This window comes from Ptiloglossa arizonensis, chromosome 4, assembly GCF_051014685.1.
Source record: "Ptiloglossa arizonensis isolate GNS036 chromosome 4, iyPtiAriz1_principal, whole genome shotgun sequence".
In the NCBI taxonomy this organism is placed as follows: Eukaryota; Metazoa; Arthropoda; class Insecta; order Hymenoptera; family Colletidae; genus Ptiloglossa; species Ptiloglossa arizonensis.
Window position 1 is genome coordinate 6,583,320 of NC_135051.1, and position 27,889 is coordinate 6,611,208.

The following is a 27,889-nucleotide window of genomic DNA, read 5'->3' on the forward strand; positions in this document are numbered from 1 at the left end:
TTTAAATTACCCTTGGAACGATTGAAAATTGAAATCGAAATAGTTACGAGTTGAAGTTCCCGCGCGCGAACCTCGACTCGCGAGCTCGACGACGGATCGTCGTCGATTGTCACGGTCTGTCGCCCGAGGAATTTCATCTTGCGCGTAATTAATCTCGGCAATTACGCACCAGACGAGTACAATTCCGTGACGGCGTCGGCATCCGGCGTGCAAACGTTGAAACACGACGTTACAACGTTCCGCGTTGGTGTCCCCGGCGCAGACCTCGGGGTTTCCTGTCCCTCCGCAACAAGGTAAGGGCAAAAATAAAAACAGAAGCAAGAAAAACACAACAAAAGGTACGAACAAGTAGTAAACATAAGACTGAATAATTTACACTCCGTATTCCAGCACAGCAACGCTCGTCATTGGGCATTGCTTTCCTCGGAAAGGAATGTTGCAGGATGAGAGGCGTCAGATCTGCGTCATCTGACGCGAAACACTTGGAAAGAGTTTTGCGAGCCCGTAAGAGACTGAGCTTCGAGCTAGTGATCTAGCCACTGATTGCTATGCTCGTGTGACCATACCAAAAACCGATAACATTCCTTTTCGCACACGTTCCCATAACAACGCACGAGACTCTTTCCGCTCCCATAACAACGCATGACACTCCATACGACTGACCGCTGATAACCGAAATTCCTTTTGCATACGTTCCCATAACAACTCATGAGACTCTTTCCGTTCCCATAATGACGCACTCCTTACGTAACGCAGGACACTCGGGACAAGAAGAGATATAAAAACCCGACACATAGGAGACAGATCAGTCTTGACCCGTGATTAGATCCGCACGAATCTGTGACCAAAGGTACCGCAATTAAAGTGTAATACAGAAAGAAATAATAAAGAGTTCGATCTCCCGTTGGAGATCAGCATTTTTTGTATCAAATCCGTAATTATTACGCGACACTCGCGTAGAATCACTGGCGAAATGGCGAAGTAGATCACTTCCCTAGCGGGACAGTCTACTCTCCTTATGATCCTTGAGCTGTGAAGGAGGGGTTTTTCCATGCACAAAACACCTACGTGCGTGACCGTTGGCAGCGGTTGCAAGCTACCTGTAACACCGTTCGGTTTAGGCGAAAGCCTTGGTACGACACAGTTTGCGCACTCGGTGCCAGGGAAGCTGGTGGACAATCAATGTCCCTCCCTTGCAACGGGTGCAACGTTTTCCGTACGAGAACGCGACGCACGGTTCCGTCGAGACGCGATGCGTTCGAATTACCGCATACCAAACCGAAACGAAACGACACTGACCGCGTTGCGTCCGCGAGCTGTTGTCACGCTATCACGAAACACGTTCGTTGCGCGCCCGGAGCGGAATTAAGGTTACGCGATCCATTAGGTCCGCGACACATTGTGACGTTCGAGTTCCGTGGGCTGCTGTGCTCCGGGACGTGTTGCAACCTGAACCTCGTTAAAACGTCGCGTTCGTGCCTCGATAAAGCGCACCGGGGCGTTCGTCAGCACTGTTTACGTTCAACTTGAACGATCGTCGACTCTGACCACCGAGAACTGAACACGTTTAAGAATAGTATTCGCTGAAAATGAAATTTGTAGGTTTCTCACTAGGTCTTTGTAAAAATATTCAACCAATGAGATCGCGTTTGTAAAATATAAATCCAAACACGACGTTATTTTCTGACGTCGGATTATTTTCTGTCGTAAAATTCAGATTATAATATGTAGTTTATTATAATACATAATTTATTATAATATGTAGGGATCTCGCGTATAGAGTAGTATAGTTTTTGTATAATACATATGAGAATACAAAGTCCGAAGAAACAAGTATACGGTAATATGCTTTGACGTGAACGACGACAGTGTTGTGTCGTCTTCGTGACTCTCGACTTGGAACCGAGTAGAAAAAAGTCAAAAGAAAAATAGCCAAACCGTTGACCGCCAATATGGAGACAGTCCTTAAAACTGACATCGACATCTGGCACTCTTAGGATTATTGTTGCATACGTTCCAACATTTTCAAATTCGGACCAATGAGAATGCACCCTGTGCGAAATAAATCCAAACACGACGTTGTGGAGAATGATATTTAATTATATAGAACGATGAAATTTTCAGAAGTGATTTCTGTATTGTACGGTGTTGTTTTTGTCAAGAGATTTTCAACAGTCACTCGTAGTACACTCTTGTCGAGATATGACAAATGTGAAAGTTTTTCGGTAGCATTAGCCTTCGTTGCACCGATGCATGTGCAAGGTTGCTTTTAAGCTCTCGTTGCTTAAGCGATCGAGCGCCTGTAACACGAGATGCACTCGCTGTTCTACTCCCTCTTGGTACATTTCGTTCGCTCTTCTTGTCGGAGGTTCGTACGTGGCTCGGTTTCAGCCCGAGATATGGAAGGTCGATTCCAGGAACAAATTCGTCCCTAAAATGTTTTGGGTGGACCTAACACAGTGTATGTATACGATGTATAGTATATATAATGTTTCGATAAATTGTTACAGTTCATAAAATTTCTAATTCAGGAACAAATTCGCTACTATCCGTCCCTAAAATGTTTTGGGTGGACCTAACACAGTGTATGTGTACGATGTATAGTGTATATAGTAAACCTCAAGAAATTGTTACGGTTTACAAAATTTCTGAACCAGGTACAAATTCGGTGTATATAGTGGTTTCAACAAATTACTACAGTTTAGAGAATTTCTGATCTCAAATGATCTGACCTAACCCAGACTATTTGAAGTTCGTTGGATTGTTACAGACAATAGTAGTAACAACGCGATGAAGACTTCGTAGAAGAGCAACGATGATACAAAAAATTTCCCTCGTGAGAACCGTCACATCGAGTTGACGGAGTTCGATTGTGAGGTATCGATCTTCCCGCGAAAGGGCAAGGGACATTCTGAGAATTCAAGAACGATAAGTTCTCGGGTAAAATAACGGTTCCAATTGGACATTCGATGCTAATTACTGGTGCTTGTGCAGCAGTATCGAGTGCTTGGAAAAAGTAGTAAATACTCAAAAAAAAAAAAAGGGAAACTTAAATAACGTAAATCAAGAGCACACTTTTTCCCACTCAAAATTTCAATATCGTTGTTGCTTTTACAGGCCAGTTGACCTGTTTACTTTTTCACGAGACCAGGAATCCTTTCAACGCAACTGGGTTTTTTCATTTAAACGCGAAGCATCGATCCTCACATGATCGCTGGCTCGAGAACTCGCGACGTCGACGATGATAAACTTCACAAGCGAGAATGTATTTTAATAACCTTAACTTTTATACTTCCGCTTTATACTTCAACGAATCGTTGCATTACCCGACCCAAGCCACGACTGGTCAATAAAATATGCCAGGCTTGTTAACAGATACCACCTCTTGGTGGTTGGTTCTTTTACGATGCGTTATAAAAGAAAGTTAAACTTTTGGAACCATCCGCGACGTGGTGTGTCCATTCGTTAAAAAAGAAATCACCTCTTCGGTTGCATACCCTGTATCCCGATTAAATTGAATTCCCCCGGGTTCTAACCGCCGTTTAAATCGAATCAGAACGAACGATCGATTAAAACTCCGTGCAAGATAACGTTGAATAAGTTCGCCTGGTGGACAACGCGGCAGTATTTGCCGAATAAAGGCAAAACCAATACGTATCGATACACGTCCGTGGTATCGTGTGTCATTTGATGGCGAACCATCGTGCGTGACAAGCGTATACGCAGTTGATTCAGTTATCAGAACGGATGGCTCCATTAGAGGCCATTATTCGGTAGCCTCGATTCATCACGCAATGATACTGTTGTATTTTAAGGATGATCTTGATTAAGAACCGGCGTGGTATAATGTTTGCCTACGCTCGGTACAGTGTCTAATCGATTACTTTACCGACGACAGCGTGTCGAGCGGTGTTTTTCGAGTAAGCAGAAAACACATCTCGCTGAAATACATTGCCCATACACCCATCGAAATTCCGCTGCACCGTATCGTAGTAAACCATCGACGATTCGTCTTAGTCACCGGGAATCGAAAAACATCGACAACGAATGTTCCATTTCCTCGATTCGTTATACGGGAGTGTTTTCGAAGTAGCTGCTCGAATAGTTGAGAGCTTAAATGCCTTTAGTTCGCTACTTGTAAGTAACAAGCTTCCGTTTTTCTAGCGTCACGCGATAGATTTTGGATCTTTGAATCGCTCGGGTGTGAATAACGTTTCTCGCTGATGAATTACGTGGAACGTATAATAATAATAGAAATTTTTGTTAAACAGTAGGAAGTGAATGAAAGTTAGAATACGCTTCGTGATTTCGAAAAATGGTCAACGTTTTAGGTTTTGGATCTTTGAATCGCTCGGGTGTGAATAACGTTTCTCGCTGATGAATTACGTGGAAATTATAATAATAAGAATAATAGAAATTTCTGTTAAACAGTAGGAAGTGAATTAAAGTTAGAATACCCTTCGTGATTTTGAAAAATGATCGACGTTAAGCGTACAAACTATTAACTGCACAATCTTTCGACAGAATCGAGGTTTGAGTAATTGGTTCCAAAGTGACGAATTCTAAACGGAAGCGTACTGCATAATCATCTGCAGCAGACATCGAAATTAATCAGTAGTAGGATAGAAGGGACCCTAAATTGACCATTAATAATTCCGGAAAGATAAATGACGTCAGTGGTCAATTTGCATACCCTAAAGTATGTAAATTAAAATGATTCACTGTGAGTCATAATTGTGAATTCTTCTGTTCATTGGGCAATTAAATTCAAAGGCAGTAAAACGTTACAATTAATTATGCTGGTAGATCGATTAAACTACACTGTACCCCGTCGTTTAAATATTTCGTTTTCAAGTTAATTGTACTCATCTATTTCACGAAAATGAATTCAATTACGATTACTGACGAAACGTTGAAGATGAAAAGTATAATTGTTTCGTTTGACAACATTCTTCGCTATGTTAAAATAAAACAAAGTTCGCGAAGACGTGGAATATTGTACAGAAAGCAAGACAAAAGGACCAGATTTAACGAATTTCTATTTCACAGTGTGTTATGTTGTTCACGCCCTTATGTTGTTTTCATTTGTACAAACTTTTAAGGTTCGGTAAAAATAGATTTTCCTAATATCGATGGTGTACAATGAGTAAAAATAACCATAGATCATCAGTCAACGTTTATACGATATCTTCGCAGAACATAAACTGGGTTCAGCGTAGATTTTGATGGTTTATGAACGTTCAGCCATTGAGCAGATCAACGACGATTATCATACATTATCCATTTCTCGCCGCCAGTCACTATCCGATCCCATAGCTCGACAGAATGACGTTGAAGCAGTGAACCGCACGCTTCATATCGCCGATTCTTCGGATTTCCGTTAAGCTCACGAGGAACCCACTTTTCCAGCTTTTTGGCTTTAGCAATTCCCCTTGAGTGTCTGGAAACTGTCACAGCACTTACTCTGAGTTATTCCTGAAAGGCCTCTAACAATTTCACGCGTGTCTGCCTCTACGAAACCTTTTATAAACAATTAAAAGAACCGTCTACGAAAAAAAAGAGACACACGTTGGAATCCGATCAACGACTTTCGAATCGATTCCTGCAAAAATCTACACGTCTGTAGGTTTCCACGGTGCACGTTGTTAAAATAAACAATTCCTTCACGCGTACCTATAATACGCACGCGAGAAGATTACATTTGAATTTACGGTGGATTTAATTCGTTCAGAGGACACTCGATACGCGACTATAAATATACAATTATCCCACGTGCGTCTATGGGGTATCCCTTGAACGAGTATGACTCACCGTGAACTCAGATGCAATCTTCTCGCGCGCGTACTGTACATATACGTTCGAAAAATACGATCGATATCGATCATACTTCGCTAAGAATACTAATCCGTAACCATTGCGTATCAATTGCAATGAGAATACGTTCAATGTGTCCGATCTTCGCGATCTGTATAGTAAGAGCCGGGATTAAAACTCGCATTAGTATGAAAATCCTCCGAATGTAAAATCGAGTTAGCGCAAGTGGATTCACGGGCGATCGTTTAACGATACCGTGGCTGGAAAGCCTTGCCGATAATTAGAATCAAAGACACACCGAGAGGGACTTTAGCCTCCTACGGAAACTTGGAACAGTACATCTTCCATGCACGTAACTCGCACTAGCTCCCGGCTTAATATTGACGCCACCGGATCCGTAGGCGAAGTTTCCTCTCTTCTCCGAGGGATTTTCTCAGCTTTAGAATATACTATAGTGCGCAGCGCTGTGTAAACGATCGCCGTGCCTCTGCACACCATATTAATAGGGCCATCTTCATGGGCAGTTTAATATTGGATACGAGGCGTCTGGACGGTCCTTAGAAGCAGATACGATTTATGGGCTCCGGTGGTGGAGGATTTGTAAATAGAATCCATCTAGGAAGAGCACCCGGAGGACAGGCACGTGCTCGGCATAAGTCCACCGTCCGAAGAATCTGAGAAGGATTCGACCGACCATACCACTCGTGAGAATGTTATTAGAAATAATAAGGATAGGCCATGATTTTATTGGCCGCCACCTACGTGAGTGCATGACCGAGGTTCGCTATCTGAGGAATATTTGGCGATGCATTACGATTTCCGTATAATAATACGGTTATCGTCCATTTTTCGCGCGAATATAAATTTTATCATGGAATCACGTTAAGGTGAACTTCTTTTAAAAAAGAAAAGAAATTTCGTACTCGCGGATATATTCACGTTTACAAGGCCTTGCCGTAGAACGATCGCAATTCACGTAGAGATCTTCAATAATCCATTTTTAATGCGTCTGGTCTCGTCTTAATTCGCTGATGTTCATCTCACATTTTCTTCCTCAGAGATACAAGTATATCCTGGTTAGTAAAGTATTGGTCAGATTGTCGGATAGCGCAGTCATTTGCCTTTCAAACGAGCGCGAGAGCATTAAAATGCGATGGTTTTCAACGATGTTATAGCCGTTATAGTAGCGCAGACTACTCGACTGACCATAGACGAGGGTAATACTACTTGTCTAACCACAGGCGGGATTACACCACTTGTCTGATCATAGACGGGGAAATACTACTTATCTGGCCACAGGCGGGGTAACACTACTTGTCTGACCACAGGCGGGAGCAATACTACTTGTCTGGCCATGTTTGGGGGTCAATACCACTTTGTCTGATCATAGACAGGGATGATACTACTTGTCTAGCCATGTTTGGGGGGAGGTCAATACTACTCGTCTGATCATAGACCAGGGTAATACTACTGGTCTGGCCATGTTTGGGGGTCAATACCACTTGTCTGACCATAGACGGCGGTGATACTACTTGTCTGATCACAGATGGTGGTAATAGTACTTGTACTATACTGGTTGTCTGATCACGGACAGGGTTAATACTACTTGTTTGACCATATACAGAGTTATACTGGTTGTCTGATCAGAGACAGGGACAATAGTACTTGTCTGACCATAGGCTGGGGCAATTCTACTTGACCTCGTGCAACGAAGAAAAGGCGAGGACTGAAAAAGCAAGGGCCTCGTTAATAGTTATACCAACTTCGATATATCGAATTTGGGGTACCTTAATTTAGATATATTAAATTTTTTATGAGCCAAACGTCACCTCAAAGGCAAACAACTGTTAGAATTTGACAAGCCCCTTTTCAAGTGACGATTTCCTTACTTATGTATCAACCACAATCAAATAGGCCATAATGGGAAGAAAGTGAAAGGATTGAACTTTAATTTGATTATAGTGGCAATAGTCTGGGTTCAATATTGACAAAGTGGTTGCTGTTTGAACTCTACGTTGCTACAGTGCTCGAGTAGCATAACCCGTATATGGTCACACACGTAGTATGATCACCGTATATGATCGGACAAGTGGTATTACGTCCGTCTATGGTCAGACAAGTATAAATGCGAGTGTATAGTCGGACAATTATGGATGTATGATCAGACAAATAGTCATGCGTGTGCATGGACAGACAAGTAGACAAACGTGTATACGTTCAGACAAGTTGAAATGCGTTTGTATGGTCAGAAATTTGACCTTGATAATAATACACTCGGTTCCGGAACCATATATTCCGAGCAATTATCGTAGAATCGTAATCCCCTCGTTCTGGTACTCGTCGGACCAAAGGCATTCCGGAACCGAGTTCTTGAAACGGTAATGGAATTCCAAACACGAATATGAAACTCGAGGGTGTTCCACTCCCAACATTTATCGATGCCAATAGAACTCTCACCCCAGCCCTTCTTAGCCCGGTTTCAAGCCCCTATTGTCAAGCGTTACGGAACTACTTACATCCGCGCATCCGCGAGCGTAAAGCGGGGGCTCCGATCGGCTGATCCCTTGAAGCAACCCAAACACCGAGGCGTGGGGTCGGTCTATGCTCGAGCGCGCAAAGAAGTCCCCATACCCCCCTCCGAAAACCTCCTTTATCCTCACTCCGTCAGAAATTTGCGAACGACCGTTTCACAGAGGGTGACGTTCATCCCCCCCTATGAACGTTTTCGCATTGTCAGTGGCACGAACTTGCCGAGACCGCAGAAATTCCCGAGAGCAAGCGATCATCTCCCCTGTCCCTAGCGCTAGCATGAGTGCGTGCGCTCGCTCGCGCTCGCTCGCGCTCGCTCGCGCTCAGGATCACGCGCACGGAAGCGACGCGCATTACCCAATTGTTTGCCCATGTTTCCGACAGTCTGTCCCGCCGTGTCGGAAGTTCTCCCGCGGCAGACACGGGGCCCACGTCGTACTTCGACGCATAATGCATGTCGGCAGAAATTCTGGGCGCATATTTGCATACACGTGATCGCCGAGCCAGCATCGCGCGCGGTCATCCCAAAGGTTGAACCCTTTACGATCGATCGATCGACGTTACTGGTAATTAAAACGCGCCTCATTTGGAACACGCATCGCGCGAAACCGTTTATTTTGTTAATTCGACGCGTACGGTGTCCGTATCCCTCTTTCCAAGCCCTTCTCGTCTCGCTGGGCCTTGTTAATTAACCAACGGGCCTCCATTGTGCTCGCAGCGAACAATCGACGCGGCGATATTACATTTTCAGGCTCGAGATGGGGCGGAGAAGAAAATAGAAGGGTATGGGGTGGACGATGGCGTGGCTGGGGGGAATAGAAGGAGAGGCGAAAAAAGTGCCGGACCGCAACTTCACAAAAGGGAGATTCATATTCCGCTCGGAGAGACAGCGGCATTCGGGGCAGAAAATAAAATCCGAGCCGAGCTGACCCGTCCACGGAAACCCTCGCGCTATATTCAAGAGAACCGTTCCTCGTTCTCGTAAGTTCCTCCTTTCTGAACGCTTAAGGGGGCAGTCTGGTAATTTCGGAATCGATTTTGTTTCCTTTTGGCCTTTGGAGCAAGCGAGAGACATTTATCTTCGGGGGATAGTTTGGTATTTTGGGACGAATATCGAAGGTTCCTTTAGCATTTCTCCCCCTTTTCCCGCGAAGGAATAATTGGACGACAATGGGAAGTGGCTTGTACCGTAGCGATAGAAACTTTTCTCGTGACGAGAGAACAGAATGCGAAAATTGGTTGGAAAAATCCCTGCATTTCTTCAAAGAGCCATTCTCTAGATGTTCCACTTTTACATATTGGTTCTATCGAAAGTTATGCTCGTATAAATTAATAAGTACATCGATAAAAAAATAAAAGTTACAGTACGATAAATCTTTCCTTTAAAGAGAAACCTTGTAATTTGTGTAATTTGTAATTGTTCCCAAATTTTATTCGAGTCAAACGATCTCGTAACAAGGAACATCGAGCTCGCGAGAGTATTCAATTTTATACGCATTGAATCTTCCAAGATTCCATTGATTTTTGAATTTTCCAAGCCAGTCGTTATCATGCGTTAAGAAGTAATCTCGAATCTCACGAACGTTACAGTGTACAACAAACCCGAAGAGGTTAAACCTCTCCTTTACTCGGTAGCTCTTAACACGAAATGCATTCGAAATGCATTCGAAATGTGCAGCGGGTAGCCCGGAAGTTTCCCGAACCCACGCGCGAGCAGATTTTCTTATCGAAATAATATCTCTCGTAAATTCTCCGCGTTGCTCATGAACGCTTTCGTAACGGTGAGCACGAATTCTCTTCGGTAGGTGAAACCGGCTTGGTATTTCGAGACGCGCGTCGCGATACTCCTCGGCGTCGCGGTCGCAGTATGGGACTGCTGCTGTCTCGTTGCATCCGGAATACGCACGCAATCCAGCTGGCAGCGACTGCGAGCAACTATCAAGGGAACACGCTGCGCAACTATCGGGTAATCAGCCGCTGTGTTGGCTCGCCCCCACGTAAGCCGGAACGCCCCTTATCCGTTGATCCGTTTTCTCGCGAGACGTAACAGAGGTCCAGACATGCCCGATCGAGTTTTGGCCCCGAACGTTACCTGCACCGCGGACGTGGTTAATTCTCTAACGTGACGCAGGTTCTTCCGCTCGTGACCTGCACGTAATAGAATCGAAAATGCCCGGAGAGTAACGTCTTGCACGTTTTTACGGAGATACGTATAAAAAGGTAAGAAATACGAACACGTTGCACGTAACTTTACGACGCGTCGGGCGGAATAAATCGAAATTGGTTAATTTCGAAAAAAATATGCGGTTCGTTCGATGAAAATATTCGTTTGTGGTTAATTTTGTTTTTACTAAAGACGACGGAGGGAATATGTTCACTCGACTTTTTTTACGTTGGATTACGTAAATCTCTTTACGAACTTACCGTACTGTTGGATGATTAATGTTTAACGTGTACGTACACATTTGCCCGGGATGATGTCTGCGTAAATAAAAACAAACAAACTTATGAAATAACCCGATATTTGAACGATGCGATACGTTTCGATTCGTCGTTTTATAATTTATTCGTTAATGCGTGAAATTCATCGTTCCCCGATTCCTGTGACGAAATATCGAAAGAACAATGATTTATACATTACGTACCGAGTACGCCTGCAATTTTTAATATTTGACGACGTAATATATTTTATTTTAAAACGTGAATAAGCTTGGACGATAAATCGTCCGTTGCAAATCGTAACTTTTCCGGCGCTGTACGTTCAATTACATCGCCGTGCTTTGTTTTTTTATTCTTAAATAATTCCCGTTCAAAGTTGAATGCGTTTGCGCGTTATCTCTGCATTTGATAAATTATCGAACCGCCGGCAATTTTAATCCGAATTTTTAAATCGCGAATGAACAGCAACGACTGGATACGTTTATTCTTCTCACTCGTGAAGTTAAGAATAGCGACGTAAATTGGGTTTATGATGACGTCAATCGCTATACCGAAACAAAAGGAACTTTCGAGCCTCCCACGTGCTAATTAGAGGTTGAAGTTCTTCAGGAGCTAAAGGAACAAACTTAAAGTGTTAAAGCAGACCCACGTAGAAGTTAACACCAAAAATAACGAAGAAATCGTTTTCGTATCCTGTGCTCGATTTAAGTAATTCTTCTGTCAAGAAGTTTCACCGTTAATAATTTATATCATTCGACACGTTTCTAGGAGTGAAGAGTTTATAAATATATCATTGAAGAAACAAATATGAAAATTCGAACTTCGGTAGAGTTAATTCTTTTCGTTTTCGAGATATCTGACTGAACTGGTATTTAATCCACAACTTTAAGGGTAGTTTTCATCTTTTTAACGTGAATATCTGCCCATGAAAAAGATACGAGTCCAATATTATTCAACGCCCTATCTGTGTGCCAAGTTTCATCGAAATCGGAGATTGTCAATTGGGTGATGTTACTCGATAGTAACGTTTCCGGAAAACGCTTCTAAAACTGCATCGTGAAAATGCTCACTGTTCCAGTGCATATCTGTCGTCAGAATGATAGTGAATGTATATGAATATCAATGTAGTAAATCGTACCACCGCGATGTAAGAAACTGAGTTTTGAGCATAGAATTCAAATGAGACGACTCCTTTTCGAACACGAGGGCAATGTACTTCGACGATCAGCATTGCTATGAATGCGAATACATATTTATAGACCACCGTGGTACGCTTTTACGAAGGACTGAATGTAATATAGTACTCTATATTTTCTGCAAATATCCGCACGATTACAGATAGATTAATCTTCACACGGTACGTGCACACGCATTTCAGAACCGATCATTATATATAACCTGTCAGGAAATATTTCTACACAAAATATACTTACGTAAATTCTTAACCAGTTGAAGAACTGTTTAATAGACTACCAGCTCTGTGTCGTCGATCAAATTCTATTGTAATAACAATCAAATGTTGCTACTGTTTTAAAAATTGATATAAAGGAAAAATACGTTCGTATCGCTTTAATTGAATTTAGCATTCATATAGAGATATTTTCTATCCAAATAATTAAATTAGATGCACGTCGTTGATCAAATTCTATTGTAATAACAATCAAATGTTCCTACCGTTTTAAAAATTGATATAAAGGAAAAATACGTTCGTATCGCTTTAATTAAATTTAGCACTCATATAGAGATATTTTCTATCCAAATAATTAAATTAGATGCACGTCGTTGATCAAATTCTATTGTAATAACAATCAAATGTTCCTACCGTTTTAAAAATTGATATAAAGGAAAAATACGTTCGTATCGCTTTAATTAAATTTAGCACTCATATAGAGATATTTTCTATCCAAATAATTAAATTAGATGCACGTCGTTGATCATATTCTATTGTAATAACAATCAAATGTTCCTACCGTTTTAAAAATTGATATAAAGGAAAAATACGTTCGTATCGCTTTAATTAAATTTAGCACTCATATAGAGATATTTTCTATCCAAATAATTCAATTAGATACACGTAACGAAAATGTAATATTAAGTACAGTGGTATTCTTAATTTTTGAGTATAATTTCCAATGTCTAAATTCAGTAGAAATTTTACAAATATTCTTTAGTTACGATTGATGTTGAATTCGATCATTCACACCGGGCCAACAATTGTTACACCTATCTAAATATTATTACTTATTTTACACGTTCCTTTCAATTGGATTCGAAGTTTCAACAAGATTGTTATGAATTGTGCGACGTAGTTCGCAAACTACTTGTTTCGTCGAGTATGGTCGGGCTAATCGCTGAACCAATATCATCGTTCTATGGATATACACAACAGTCTGAAGCAAACTTTCGAGAACTAAGTTCCGAATCTATACAAATTCGGCGAAATTGGTCATATCTTAGATACATGCACCGCCAAGGCTAGAAATTGACTGGATTTACGTATGTACTAGAACCTGAGCACGGTTTGAATTCGACTGTTCGATTTTAATGACCTGGTTAGAATGTAATTTTTATTCAAGAATTTAAACCTGGAGAATTTTTATTGTCATCGAATCAGAAAACGGGAAAACTGAAACATTCGTGATAGGTTGCTGGATAAGTTTTGTCGTTCGATAAGAAATGGAGCTATTAGGTTTATCGTTTTATTTTTCTAAAAATGTTTCATGAACACGTGTAAAATTTCACGTAGATCTCTCGACTCGTTCGTATACTCACAGTTGTTCAAAGTTCAAGTGTCATAATATTTTTCTACAATGAAAAAAACCGACAAAACTTATCGAACAATCTAGTAGATTTTGGTTAACGAACCAAACTTAACATCGCGTTATTACGATTTCTCATCAATAAAAAAAGTGCATACAGAAACTAAGCCTCACTTTCAAAAGAACCCAATAGGTTGAGCAAAACATATAAATTCAGACAGGATAGTAATACTTCGTATTCGTCGTTAATTTACAATGCTCTCCGTTCTCGACGTTACCGTACCCTACTTCCGCAAGAAATACTACAAAGCAACTACAGAAAACTGCATTTCTTCCCGTGCAATCGTGCATCCGTTAAATCGGGGTGTCCCTTATCCTCGAAGACTGCACGAGAATAATGTAAAAGTGAAACCAGCATGTTCCAAGTAACGTGAAGTGAAGTTCATACCGAGACGGAGATCGTCTTTGAATCTTGTCAACGGTGAATCCTTATTACTAACTAAAAGAGCGTTTTGTTACGTTAGATTTGCATGCGCGAGCGTGAAGGTAACGTCGCTACAAATTGGCTACCAGATTCCCCTCTGTTTCTCGAGATGCATTTTCGTGCATTCGTGCAGGGAAAACCTGGCCGAAGTCACAGCGCTCTTTCCGTGAGGCTTCTCTCTGTCTAGGGACGAATCGCATTTGGAATTCAATTCCGAGAAATGGTCGTTAATGGTGAAATTTCCAAACGCTGGCTAGAAAAATACGAACGGTCGAGGCGTTCGTGGACCGTGACGACTCCAAAGACGAAACACGCGGCAAACGTTTCATATACAACGACCGGTTTACTTTGGATCCGGGTAACGGAATCGTTCACGGTACGTCGACGTGTTCAAATTCTAAGAACGGCACGGTCGCTTTGTTTCCCCGGAATTACGTTTGTACTCGAGTTACCCGACCGCCTGCCACTGTTTACATTAAGTACGGATAGCAGTTGACGACAAAGTGTAGAAAGCAAAGCACTGCGGAAAGTGTAGCGATTACGAACGTTTCAAATTCACGTCGCGTTCGAACTGGTCGAAATGTAAGTCGATGCGTAGGAAGAATTTTTATTCGCGAAACGAACAGCAAGACCCATCGTGCGCCGAATCAAATTTCATCCATTAATGAAAATTTATACTGTACGTATAAAACGTGGTATATGAAATTATAAAAACTTTACGACGGTATTGCCGATGTATTGTTGAAGTTTTCTCAATGAAAATGAATTCAAAAGCGAACTTCTTCCGACTCTTTGTGTCTTTCATCGTGTTTGAAAAATTTACAATTACGTATCGTTAAAAATCCCAAAGGAGGGGAAAGTTTAGTAAATATATAATAGAAAATACAAAGTTTGATTTATTGTATTCTGACTGGCAAAACTGGATAAATTTCTTTCTAATTACCTACGTATGTGCTCGGTTTGAGCAGTGCGTTCAATGCAGTAGAGAATAGAAATTCTATTGCGCTGTAAATATAAACATTATCGAAGGTTGGATAAGTTGAAGAGGGTACAAAAAACACGCAAGTTTCAATTTATGGGAATAAAGCGTGCAAGGAGAAATTGTGCTACGAAGAAGTCAAAACGAATCGAGAAAATGTCGAATGTGACGCCTACGACGTGCAACACGTTCAGGATCGTGATCTTTTTTTTTTCATTCTGTACTTTCCAACGAACTTGGCCGTTAGCGCAGCATTTGCAGCGTGGAAAAATTAGAATTTACACTTTAGCCCGTCGAAGTTTTCCTTTCAGTTGCCGAGTAAATAAAAGCAAGATCACAAACGGATCGATGCAGAAACTTCTTACGCGAGATCCGAACGAAGACCGTCCGATGTTGGAACGAGTCGCGTCTTACATTTTCTATTTCTCGTGCACGATGTACAATTCCAACGAATAACAGTTCTCTCTAATGTTGAAGATAAAAATGTTGAATATTCGAAATCGATACATCGGACCGCGTGTATTTTAGATTCGCTATTCGAAGCGGAGCTCTCTTCACCGGCTCGCTCGACTGAAATGACGCGAAAGAAGGAATTACAACGTTCTCGTTTTAAGCTCCTCCCGGCCATGATAATCGATAAACTGCGAAACGTCCACTTCGAGCACTGTATTAGATTCCAAAGCGGATTCAGTGCGCTTGGAACGAAATCTTGCATCTGTTTTAATAAGTGAAACCTTTCCGATAAAATAACACGGAAGTCGACGTCGCGAAGTTAATACCTTTTAATAGGGAATCAGCCTGGTAGCCTGTTCTAGACTATTAACCTAAACGTCGAGAATAATAGAATTTATTTGGTTTATGCTAATTCTTTCCAAGGAGAATTATTTTACTCTATTAACGATTGACGTGTAAAATGAGAAGTACAATTACTCGAATATCTGTTCAAAGTTATTGCATTGCATTAAAGTGCACGTCTCTTCAAAATCGATGCACCAGACACACGAATTCGAGATATATCGATCTCTTTGGGATTTGACCTGAGCAGAAGACGATACGAGGTCCTTATATTTCGAAAATTAGTTCATCGACATCATAAATTGGAACTCTTAGACATCCTTACAGATGACAATTCTGGAAAAGGGAAACAGAACTATTCCTTCCATGCAAATGAGACTCTAGCAATCAGTCACACCTACCACATGGCTCCTAATCACCAGCGACACATTCATCTTCTCCAAGGAAAATTACTAACAGGAAGACATTCAACGCATTCATCTTCTCTTGAAGGAAAATTACTAATAGGAAGACATCCAACTCGTTTATCAGCTCAGAGAAATATTATCAACAGGAAGACGTTAAATGAAATTATTCGGTCAAGTCGTACGCAACCACACGTGCACCAAGGAAGTTTCAACATCGATTCTCTCGAAACCTACGTCTCGCAAAAAAAAAAAGATTTCATTACTAATTTTTTATTTATTTTTCTACGAAGACTCCTCTCTTACGAAATTGTGGTTATATTGGAAATTTTATCACATATCGTACATCTTGTGTAACCAGCTTATTCAATTACCATAAGAGAGACGGTACTCTAATAGTTTGACCTATAAGAAGCCGGTCCGCGAAAGTTTCAAGCTTCCAGTGTGATACGACGTTTTGAATTTGAAAACTGTTCGTGGCAAATTCGATACCCGCTCGGATATGTATATACCGCTGCCAAAAGCACGTGTATAATTTAACATACGAAACGCTGTTACATTTGGATCACTCCTGAATCGCATTTTTTTTTTTTTGCCTTATGATTTATTCAAAATTCCTGTCCAACTTTCACCCACACGAATTTATGTATAATGCAAGTTCCAATCCCGACTACCTTTGCAACGTTTTCTTTGTTGCGAGAGAGCTACAAGTTGAATTCTACCCTGGACGCAAATACAAGGTAATTTGTACGCCGGTTGGCATGTTCGTTAGGGAAATGTTTTGAGCGTAGTAACGAGTTTTTCACGTGAATTAATTTATTCACAATAGATATTAATTTTAATTAATTACGAAAACTCTTAGCAGAGAAATTTTACTTGTACTTACCCCGCCTTAAAATTTAACACGAAATATCATCATTTTCTGAAACGCACGTTAACTTTGCGTTTTGGAGAAACAAATTTTACCAACATTGATGAGCGACAGAGGCTGATCGATTATAAAAGAATAGATCGTTCGTCGCATCCTATCGAACTTTTCATAAAATTATCAGCAAAATTTGCTTTTGTTCCGGATCACACTTCTTTCGAATCGATAACGTTAAGGAAAATTATTCATTTTAACGAATGTTCGACCGTTCGATCGCGAGAGAAAAGTAACAATAATTTGACTTTAATCAATTCGTGTTGTGAAAGCACGTTTTCCTTAGGATATAAAAAATTTCCAGTATACCGCGGTGTGAAGAATTTTAAGAAATCGAGGTTCATAAATTTTAAGATACATTTCTGAAAGGGGTACTCACTCTGGCCGGGCACGACGGATATTGAAGTGATGAAACGATAGCTCGACAATTTCGTCAGATTGTCCGATGAACGTGTAAAGCAGACAATCGATATTCGATGGATAACGCTTGGGATAATAAGGGGATGTAAATGTGCCACCTTGAGGTTTGTCCGAGCTGCTGTAGACAACGCAAGAGCAACCTGAAACAGACACAGAATTATATTAGCATGACGTCAAAGTCTCGTGCAAAATCACGTTAACACGTACACTCGCGAATCATGGCTGAATATCATCCATCAATGTGTATTTGAATATTAAATTTCAAAAGAACATTCTTGTACGACACTGTCCGTAAATCAGTTAGAAATTTCGTAACTTTGTAATTATGAGATTGGATCATTCCATGACGGTGATAACACCATCAGGGACTTTATCGATCACGTGCGACACTAATTGTATATTATTAAGAAAGTGTTGTGCTTAAATTATAAATAAAAGTGTCGTTTCCAGAAAGTGATCTTTCCAGTTCTCTACGCTTCTTAAGAAATTGTCGATTGCAAACAAAGAAGATCAGTTATCAAAATCCGATAAAAATAAAAAACAAGAAACGAATATTTTACCGCAGCAGGTTCGAAATAAAATGGAAATCGCACGAACCTTCAATATCGCGAGCCACGGGACACCAACCACGGATATAGTAATTTTAATGCGAGGACATGAAAATTTCATGGTAATGAAATCCACCATCGAACAGTGTCCCGAAGTAATGTCGCAGCCCAGGTCCAAGGGAACTTTTCTTATTTCCAAAATGAACTCGTCACTTTTCGCATCGATCTCGCCCCCGCCTGGCCACGGGGCTATTCTTTCTATAATATCGACCCTACGTCAATCTCGAAGAATCAAATTAAAGTTCGGCGTTGCCGTGAAGGAAAGGCGCCACAGGGGACTGGTAACTTTCCTGGAAAACTTTCGGCGGCGAGCAACAAAATCATCGATTACTTGGACAGACGGTCCGCCGAGTTAATGATCGATTGCGAACAATCGATAGAACCCTCGTTCTCGGGAGCGTTTCCTCCTACTTTGTTACTTCCCCGTCCTTAGTCACACTTCCGTTTAAGCCTGAAATTACTTGTCGAATTTTTCTATACACTCGTATTCGAACATTTCGGTGATTCAAATACTTGGTGAACAAATCTCGGATTGAATATTTCAATAATAATTCAAATATTTGGTGAACAAAACACAAATTGAATATTGGAATAATAATTGAAATATTTGGTGAACAAAACACGGATTGAATATTTGAATTATTATTCAAATATTTGGTGCACAAAACACGGATTAAATCTTTGAATAATAATTCAAATATTTGGTGAATAAAACACGGTGAATTATTATTCAAATATTCGGTGAACAAAACACGGATTGAATATTTGAATTATTATTCAAATATTTGGTGCACAAAACACGAATTGAATATTTAAATAATAATTCAAATATTTGGTGAACAAAACACGGATTGAATCTTTGAATAATAATTCAAATATTCGGATACCAATGTCAACCAGATATTCAATATTTTATTCAGATACCATTTGAACATTCGACTGTTCAGATAGCATTCGAATATTTCACTGTTTTAAATATTTAATTATTCGGATACCATTTGAATATGTACAATGTTTCGGTACTTAACTATTCAACTATTCGAATCGTTGGGTATTGAAATTCAAGTATTTGACTGTTTTAAATATTTGATTGTTCGAATACCATTTGAATATATAATGTTTCAATACTTGACTATTTAACTATAATACTATTCGAATCGTTGGGTATTGAAATATTTTATGTACCGATAAATTATCCGGATGTTCGTAATGTCTAAATTTTCCTCTAATTTCTCTTCTACAATTAAATTGAATTTCTTGTTTTTCAAGTTACTCTCCAGTCGAGCAGCCAGACTCAAACTTCAGTGTTCCCGCAACAGCTCGCCAGAGAATACACGGACCCGATGTACCTATGGTTAAATAACGGGAGTGACACTTGAGTTATACCGCCAGCACAAAAGGTCGAACGGTTCCTCGCAGTTTTATGCATCGGGGACTCCATTGTAGCTGGCGATACGAGATAACGTGGAACGAAAGTCACGCGTCCTTTCGTTTTTTTAACGACGGAACACACGGAGCATTAAAGGGAATAAAACGCAGTGTGGGGCAACAGTTCTGTCCACGTGGAACATCGCAATAGCTACAATCGAACGTAACAATGAAGATTGCGTTGACAAAATTTGAGGAGAATCTGTCAACGTATACCGTAGTTAAGAAATATTTTTTACAAACACGAATTATCTAGTCTTGAAGAGATACACAGTAGTGCACCATACAGGCTGGTGGAACTAGAATTGAAATAATTTTAAATACCAAGGAAATAAATTTAATTTCCCGTAATTCTTGGTACAAACTTACAAATACTTGGATGAAATTGGTAATTAACATTTTTATCTAGTGTATGGATAAATATTTAAATAATAACACGCTACTAGATTCTGGAGTTTCTCGCGATAAAAAGTAATACGAAAGAATACTCATTAACCAGTATGAGAAAATATGATGCATTCACGAAGAAAGTTCAGTAGTTGGCTAGAAAATTCCTTTTATGAAGGTTGAAAGTGTTATAGTTCAGCCATCAAACCTTAGCGGACAATTTGCGAACTCCATTTTCTCCAGTGACATGGGACAAAAGGTACATACTAAGGCGTGTGAAATATAACATGAATCTCTTGTCGGGTGAAATATCGCTTTACTTAAAAAATAGAACAGCGGTATTATGAAACTCGGAATGGAAGATGGCTCGTGTTCTGATCCCTGGAAAATCATCAGGGTCGTACACACGTAGCAATATATTGAAAACTTTTGCCTCTCAACGATACAACAGGTGGAAACATCGTTGTTTCTATTTTCGTTAAAAGGATCGATAAAGCGGCGAATTTTCCGTCTTGGAAAAAAATATTTAAAATGCAAATATTACCCGCAAGGGGTGGATAGAAAATACAACTAGTTCTATCTCGGAAAATATATTAAAGATTTTAGAATATTTTTAAAACATTTTAAGAATTTTACGATAAAATTTTATCTTAATACCGAGTTAACATACCGTATGTTTTTCTCGGTAAGAGAAAATATAAAAATTCAAATTAATTTGAAACTTGTTTAACTGATAGTAAAGTCTACAACAAATACCAAAATATTGAAATCGTAAAATTGATCATCGACTACAGAAGCACCGATAAAATTCACATCAAGTCGTTCAGCTTCGATTCAAGAACGGAAAGAGGTTGCAAGAAACTCACGATTTGCTTTAAAAGTAGAATTTTTTCAAATAACGATACAAGATGCTCGACATTATATCAGTTGAATGTAACATCTCCTGACTCTCTTCACTTTCAAAAGAGCGGAAGTTCCCGGTATTTGTCTCAGTGCCTCTCGCGACATTACCGGGGAGACCAGCAATATTTCGTTCCCAACTTATCGACTTTTATAACAGTCCATATCAGATCGTTATCGGATAAAGCAGAAAAATTCTATCAAAGTTCATGGCCCACTGTTATCGACGGCACTCTAGGTGGCCTAGATGGAAGGTCGCCTGAACGATCCACGAAATGTGGGTCATTACGAGACCTCGTCGATACGAATGCAATAATTTAGCCGAAACAATATCACCGACCCGCCATCGAGTTGGTCTAGTGTCGGTGATTGAGCTCGTAGTTCAGTTTATTATTCGTGTAAGTGTGATCCGTTAGGATTCGTACAAAGTGACAGGATCGATCCAATTAAGTAGAATTTAGAACAATGTTAACGCAATTGACCCTCCGTCGACGAACCCCGGTATCATTCATGACCCATTCCTTAGGATTGTGTTGCCTTTTGACACTTCTGTTTACATCGTAGTTCGGACCATGGCGCTCCTTCTGCTTCCACAATATTCACTTTGCTGTAGTGTTTTGCAACAGAGCACCGAGTGCAACCCTCTTGAAGGGTCTGCTTTCGATCCAATGGGATCTCCTCGTGCTACTGGTGATCATCGAAGTTTAACTGTTGGAGTATATTCCTCTTCCTTCATTTTAAATGCACCATTCATAAATAAATGCCTTCGTTTCGAAATTTTAGTTGAAGAAAATTATACAAGTATCTGTATCTAGTCGACCAAAATTGGTAAAAAAAATTTGATGTTTAATTTATAAAAAAAAATCTCGCAAAAAAAAAATATATATATATACATATTCACAATATCAAGCTCTTTTCTTAAATGTAACCGACATTAAATAATATTTTGGAAATATTTTACACGGGAAGAAATACTTTGGAAATATTTTGGAAATATTTTACATAGAAAGAAATATTTTGGAAATATTTTACATGGAAAGAAATATTTTACACAGAAACAAATATTTTGAAAATGTTCTCACCCTTCCCCCCACTTCTTTCGTCCTTTCTAGGGTTAATCAACCGTTCAAGAAACCAACCCGCGAGTTTGCAGAATGGTCGCAACCCGGGACGGTGCACCAGGTTTTACGTGACGCGCATTAATCGCTTCGTGGCTCCACGGCTTCAGAGGATCCTTAGTAAATTAGCAAAAACGGCGTCCCTAATTTCACCCATCCACCCTGTTCTTCGGTTAATGGCAAACGAACGCACACGTGCGCTGCTCTTTCTCTTCCTTGCCCTTTTAACCCTTCTCCCCCACACCCTTTACCGGTCACAGTGTTCGCGACTCTTTGCCGGTGTTTCGCGAGCCCTCTTTATTTTCTCATTTCCCTCGTATCCTGTTTCTTCGCTTTCGTACTAGTTCCGCCGTGTAAAATCCCTACCCTTACCGAAACGATATCCGCGTGGTCTGTACCACGAGGAAGTGACAGGGACGTTCGCCGCGATCGTGTTTGTCCCGACTCGTGAGCCATTCAGTGACATCCGCGTGCGTGCACTTTGATGCATCAAATATGATGCGCTGCAAACGCCGCGACATCTACTGATACAAAATACACGCCATTTGAAATTTATTAACATCGTACGCTGTTCTTTTCAGCTACCAGGGGTTGTCCCAAGCCCAGGGAAGACTCATCTCTTCGCAATCGAAAAGTATTAATTTAGTTTTTATTATTTCTTCTTCCAATGAACGTAATTATCGTTTCAAACCGATAATTTCCATTACTATTCAGATTTTGGTTCTCTTCCTTTTCCTTATTTTAGACTATCTTAATGCATTCTTAATGTTTTCGAGATTATATTGTTGCATGTCATTATTATATCGTCTTCAAGATTAGGCGTCAACCACCGGTGGATAGTCGTTACTATTAGGTTGTTGTGACACTTTAAAAATAATCGTGTCTCATTTTCACCAAAAAAACGAAACAACTTTCCGAATAACCCAATAAATTAGTTTCGATTAACTATCTATATAACTATAGTTATGATTAACCCTAGAAAGGACGAAAGAAGTGAGGAAAAAGAGCGAGTAAATTTTCAAAATATTTCTTCCCGTGTAAAATATTCCCAACGTATTATTTAATGTCGGTTACATTCAAGAAAATTCCATAATGCGAACGTTCGTAGCTTCGACTATCCGAGAGAATTCTCAGTTCTTTAAAAATTCCTTTCTATCTGAAAATTGAAAGTAACAGCGCTATTCAATCGCAACGAAGTTGCACAGAATGCTCGCCGTTTGTGTCCCAGCAGTCCACTCGACGGATTCTATGACGAATGAAACCATCCGCGAAACGTTGAGAATATTTTAAGTAGCACTAGAATTAATTATCCCTCTTTGTAGCATATAGGTGACGGGTATGTGTACGGTACATGCTGCGCCTCGTATGTAACAGCGGTTCGATAAAGCAGGAAAGGATGGAGACTCTTGGTTGCTTAATTTCCATGGCAAGCTGCTCCGAAACCCCTGCGAAAGATCATTGTTCAGTCACGCGCGATCGAGCTGACACCAGCATCTTCTGACGTTGCCTGTTTAGGGTCACTGATATCGAGGGCTAATGAATAAAAAAGTGATGCAACCTTCTTTCGGTTGGAGGTGAAACGCGGAAGCGAGAACACAATAGTTGTTCGCTACTCTTTATGAAGTGCACGGTTTTACGCGGCATAATTATGTTAGTCTCAAACGGGGGATACGATACTTTAACACTTGCATGGTTGAAAATAAATCACTCTTATCGAAATGGTGACTTATTTTCCGTTTGCAAGGACACCCATTTGGCACCTTGAGCTTAGGAAGAAACCAGATGTATCGTTACTTGTAGCAGTTGGTTACGAATACGTTGCAAGTATGTACGAATTTATGTGGGGAATACAAGAGTGAACAAATATTGCTAAATTGCAACGGCGTACGATACTTATTAATGCAAAGTCTTGACAGCTTTACCATCTATTCTTCAGTTGGCATATCGTTAGCTAGATTTCCAGTAGTTTTATTTAATGTAGTGGATGCTTTTAATTTTGTAGAAATAATATGTATCGAGTAGCCTAACTGAATATTCTAAATAGTTAACATTCTGGTCTAGATATCGAGAAATCAAATTTTATTTGGTTGCAAATTAAATTATATTTTTTAAATAATCGACTGTACAAACTCTGTGGAAATCAATAACTGTACAGCTAAGTGTGAGAATATTTAAAATTATGACTTTTAGAATTATTAGGCAGCTTTATTATTACGTACAATCCTCGTGTCAAAGTTGTTTTACGATCCATGTATTCTAACATTCAATCTAACGGTAACAATTTCAAACGAAACAAGCACACATGCCATAAATGGTTTTTCGATAAATGATTGCAGAACCATTCTCGGTCCTGGCAATCAATTGGCCAATTATTCTTCGAAAGTTAAACGTAACAATGAAACTCTACATTTGGAGATTTCGGCGAAAAACTTAATCGACGATATTGTGCTAACGATAAACGAAAGACGCAAGCTCAGAGTACGATCTAGGAGAAAAGTTCCGGTTAAAAGTAACCTTGTTTTTCATCTCGTTGAATAAACTATTTCCATGCACGAGTTCATTAAATTTGTTATTTCATCCTGTCAAAACATAGCATGCAGCTTACAAAGTACAAAATAAGCTTAAAATAACCTTGCAAGACGGAGAAAACTTTCCTTTAGTAACAACGTATTATGATTGTAAATAAAAGATGTCGAAGGAAAGTTCTCGTATGTTTTCTCGTGACTCGACAATTTCGTGCGACATTTATCCTATGCATACAGAAGATTGTTAATTTTAAACGTGACAGATGATTTTACGACTGAAAAATAATTTATGTAATGGAAACTAAATACGTCTCACTACGTACACACCATTCGAGATTAGCTCAACAATGCATACTTATTTTCAATTCTGTACAATAATCTTCCCTTTTCCTTTACCCAATACTCCGTTTATAATTCTATGCAATATTGCTAGAACGTAGACGTAAATTTGTTATTATTACGGTAACCAAAAGATTACCAGCGTTTTAATTGATCCATAGCTCTGCTCACTGTTGAGCAATGTTCATCGAGACGACATATATAAACGTGAAGCGTAAAATATTATCAAGAAAAAAATACACCTGAAATTCACTGTCCTGAAAGTGCAGTTGTTGGCGCCCATTTGGTTCGTTTTGTCAAGTCATCGGTTATTAATATAAATTATACGCGCGAGGGAAACGAACGCACCGTTCGTTCGAAATTAATGACTTTATAATGTCTCCGGTTTGCCGTGAATAATTTGCTACGAAAGGAACAGGTAAAGCGCGTCTTAAGACCCGAGATATTAATCTCTCGCTCTGTTTAGAATACTAATATCGGCGTCGTGGTACTTCGTGATTAGGAGCGTTCGCCAATTTGTCTTTTAAATCATTCTTTCGCCCGAGCGGCAAATTAGCGGACAGCTGTACGTTAACTTGGTCTCATTTCCGCGGCTCTTCGCTAACCAACCGTGTCCGAAGAAGTTTAAAAAGTTTTTCTTCGCACGAACGATAATTTTAAAGTCACCGCACGTTCGCTTAATCTTTCCTTCGGAAACTGTTTTACATGTTCAATTTTTCATGTTCTACATGTCGGAACTTAATGCTTCGGATACGATCGGAACTCCGCTTCTATGAAAATTTATGATAATGATCGACGTTTGATCATAATAATGATTACGGTGTAGACTTCGCGCTAATGTTACAGGGACGGGGATATTAAACACTTCATCATTATAAATAAAGGGCGTTCTACCGCGACGAGAGGGAGAGACGATCTTTTTTGAAGTGACGAAGCTTAGGGGAACTGCTTTCTCGGTAAAAGATCCACGGGTGACGCTTAAATATTACCGAGTGGTTACGTTAACCTTAGGGTTGTTGGAAAGTACCACGATAAAAAGTTACATTTCACGCATAGTTGATAATTTTTGCTTTTCCGTTTGAGATACTTTTATTATTATTATTATTATTATCAGGAATTTTCTTCGAATAAAATCCACGTTTCTAAATGTTGTACGTATCTGAATGCATAGAAAGCGAGGTGCAATAGTGTCAAAGTGAAATTGTTTCATTCTTTCGATCGTATTTTCAATTTATTCCATCGTAATTGGATTTGCATAATTTTTTTTCTCTTTCTATGTATTTTCCAATTGGATGTTCACTACCTAAACAAATCTAAACGGAATACGAATTTCAATCATCGGGTAAAACTTCCGCAGCTCCGTGAAAAAAGTTCCATCGTTAAACTCGTGTAAAACGCGCTCTCGATAAAAGTATTGGAACTAGAAATAAGTTTCCCAAGATGTTTTTCCTCTAAAGAAATTAATGTTTAATATTATTTTTCCTCTCCGTCTTTTTACGATTCTTGTAGAGATACGCAAAAATACTGGAATTGGTATTGGACGAGGCGAGAAGATTAACAAAATCCACGAAACAGTCGCGTGCAACACGACAATGTATGAAACTTCGATATTCCGTAGGAACATAAATATGAAAAAATGTTTATCGAGGTCACGTCGTATTTTACGATAAATGTAATTGGTTGAAACGTAACGAGAATAGAAACTTCAACTTTAGTGATTCTTCAGTATAGATTAGGGTCATCGATAGTAACAGAAGAATATTTAACGATCGATGTATAGTTTCTAAACTATACGGTAACCATTTACAAAAGTTTAGCGAAATATAAATTTTTGAAAATAATTACCAGATGAACGTCGAAATTTTTGAACACAATCTTGGAAAATTGATATTTAACGATCGATGTATAGTTTCTAAACTATACCATTTACAAAAATTTAGCGAAACATAAATTTTTGAAAATAATTACCAGATGAACGTCGAAATTTTTGAACACAATCTTGGAAAATTGATATTTAACGATCGATGTATAGTTTCTAAACTACACGGTAACCATTTACAAAAATTTAGCGAAACATAAATTTTTGAAAATAATTACCAGATGAACGTCGACATTTTCGAACACAATCTTCTAAAATTAATACCAAGATCAGTCACATGTTTCGTGTTTTCTTAATTGCCAGAAGAAGTCATCCATTCTGCGAATTATCATCGTCGCATGGTTAGGCGTCGTTTCGACATTTCCATTTCTATCCCCGTCGAGTAAATGTTATTTAAAGACCGAAGTCGTCGCGCATTAAGACGAGAGCAGCTGCCGCGCGCGGTTTATATCTCCGCAACGCGATCGCGATCCCTTTTCGTCTAGCAGCCGGCACAGAAAAGCCAGCTCGTTCCCCGAAGCATTATATTGTAGTTGGAGAACCCTCGTAGGTGATTCACGGACCGCTGACACGGTGCCGATCCACGCCACCGGGTCCTGGCCGCTGATAGTTTACCGATACACCTATGTACCCGCCGATACATAAGACTCGGAGAAGAACGGAACGGGGCGTCGAAAGGAAGCCGTGGAGATATTATTGCCGCGACTCCGAAACACTAGAAATCACTTAGCAGCCGATTGCAGCGGCGAGTTGACTTTTCAGGATCGTCGTCTGACACCGCAAGCTGCCACCCAACCCACCCAATCTCACGACTTGCGAGTTTTCTCGCGAAATCAGGGAAAACTCCGATCCGCCTTGCACACTTCCCGTACTCTTCGAGACTCGTACGTGTCGACGTACACACTCCTCGAGTACGCGTACACGTCGCCACGGGGTAGCATCGTTAAAACTTTAAGAGCCACGAAAAGCTACCTTCCCGCTTATTTGTATTATTGTGGTAACTCCGTTGGTGATAAATACACTTGTATTTATACGGTAACAGTAATAGAATACAGCAAGAGAATAAAGTATTTAGAAATGTTAATCGACGTTTCGTTCAGATTTTTAGGGATTGTCTCATCGATGAGGCTGACCATCGGCTAACCTCGCTCTAAGAAATT

General features: G+C 39.8%; 1 protein-coding gene across 3 annotated transcripts in view; it reads right to left on the minus strand.

Moving 5' to 3' along the window:
• The window catches only part of Sol1, a 636,201-nt gene that overhangs the window by 468,156 nt on the left and 140,156 nt on the right, over window positions 1-27,889 (minus strand). For all 3 annotated transcript variants that reach the window (XM_076308829.1, XM_076308831.1, XM_076308830.1), the window contains exon 3: window positions 17,505-17,685. In XM_076308829.1, the coding sequence (XP_076164944.1) occupies window positions 17,505-17,685 (181 nt within the window). The remainder of the gene's footprint in view (window positions 1-17,504; window positions 17,686-27,889) is intronic.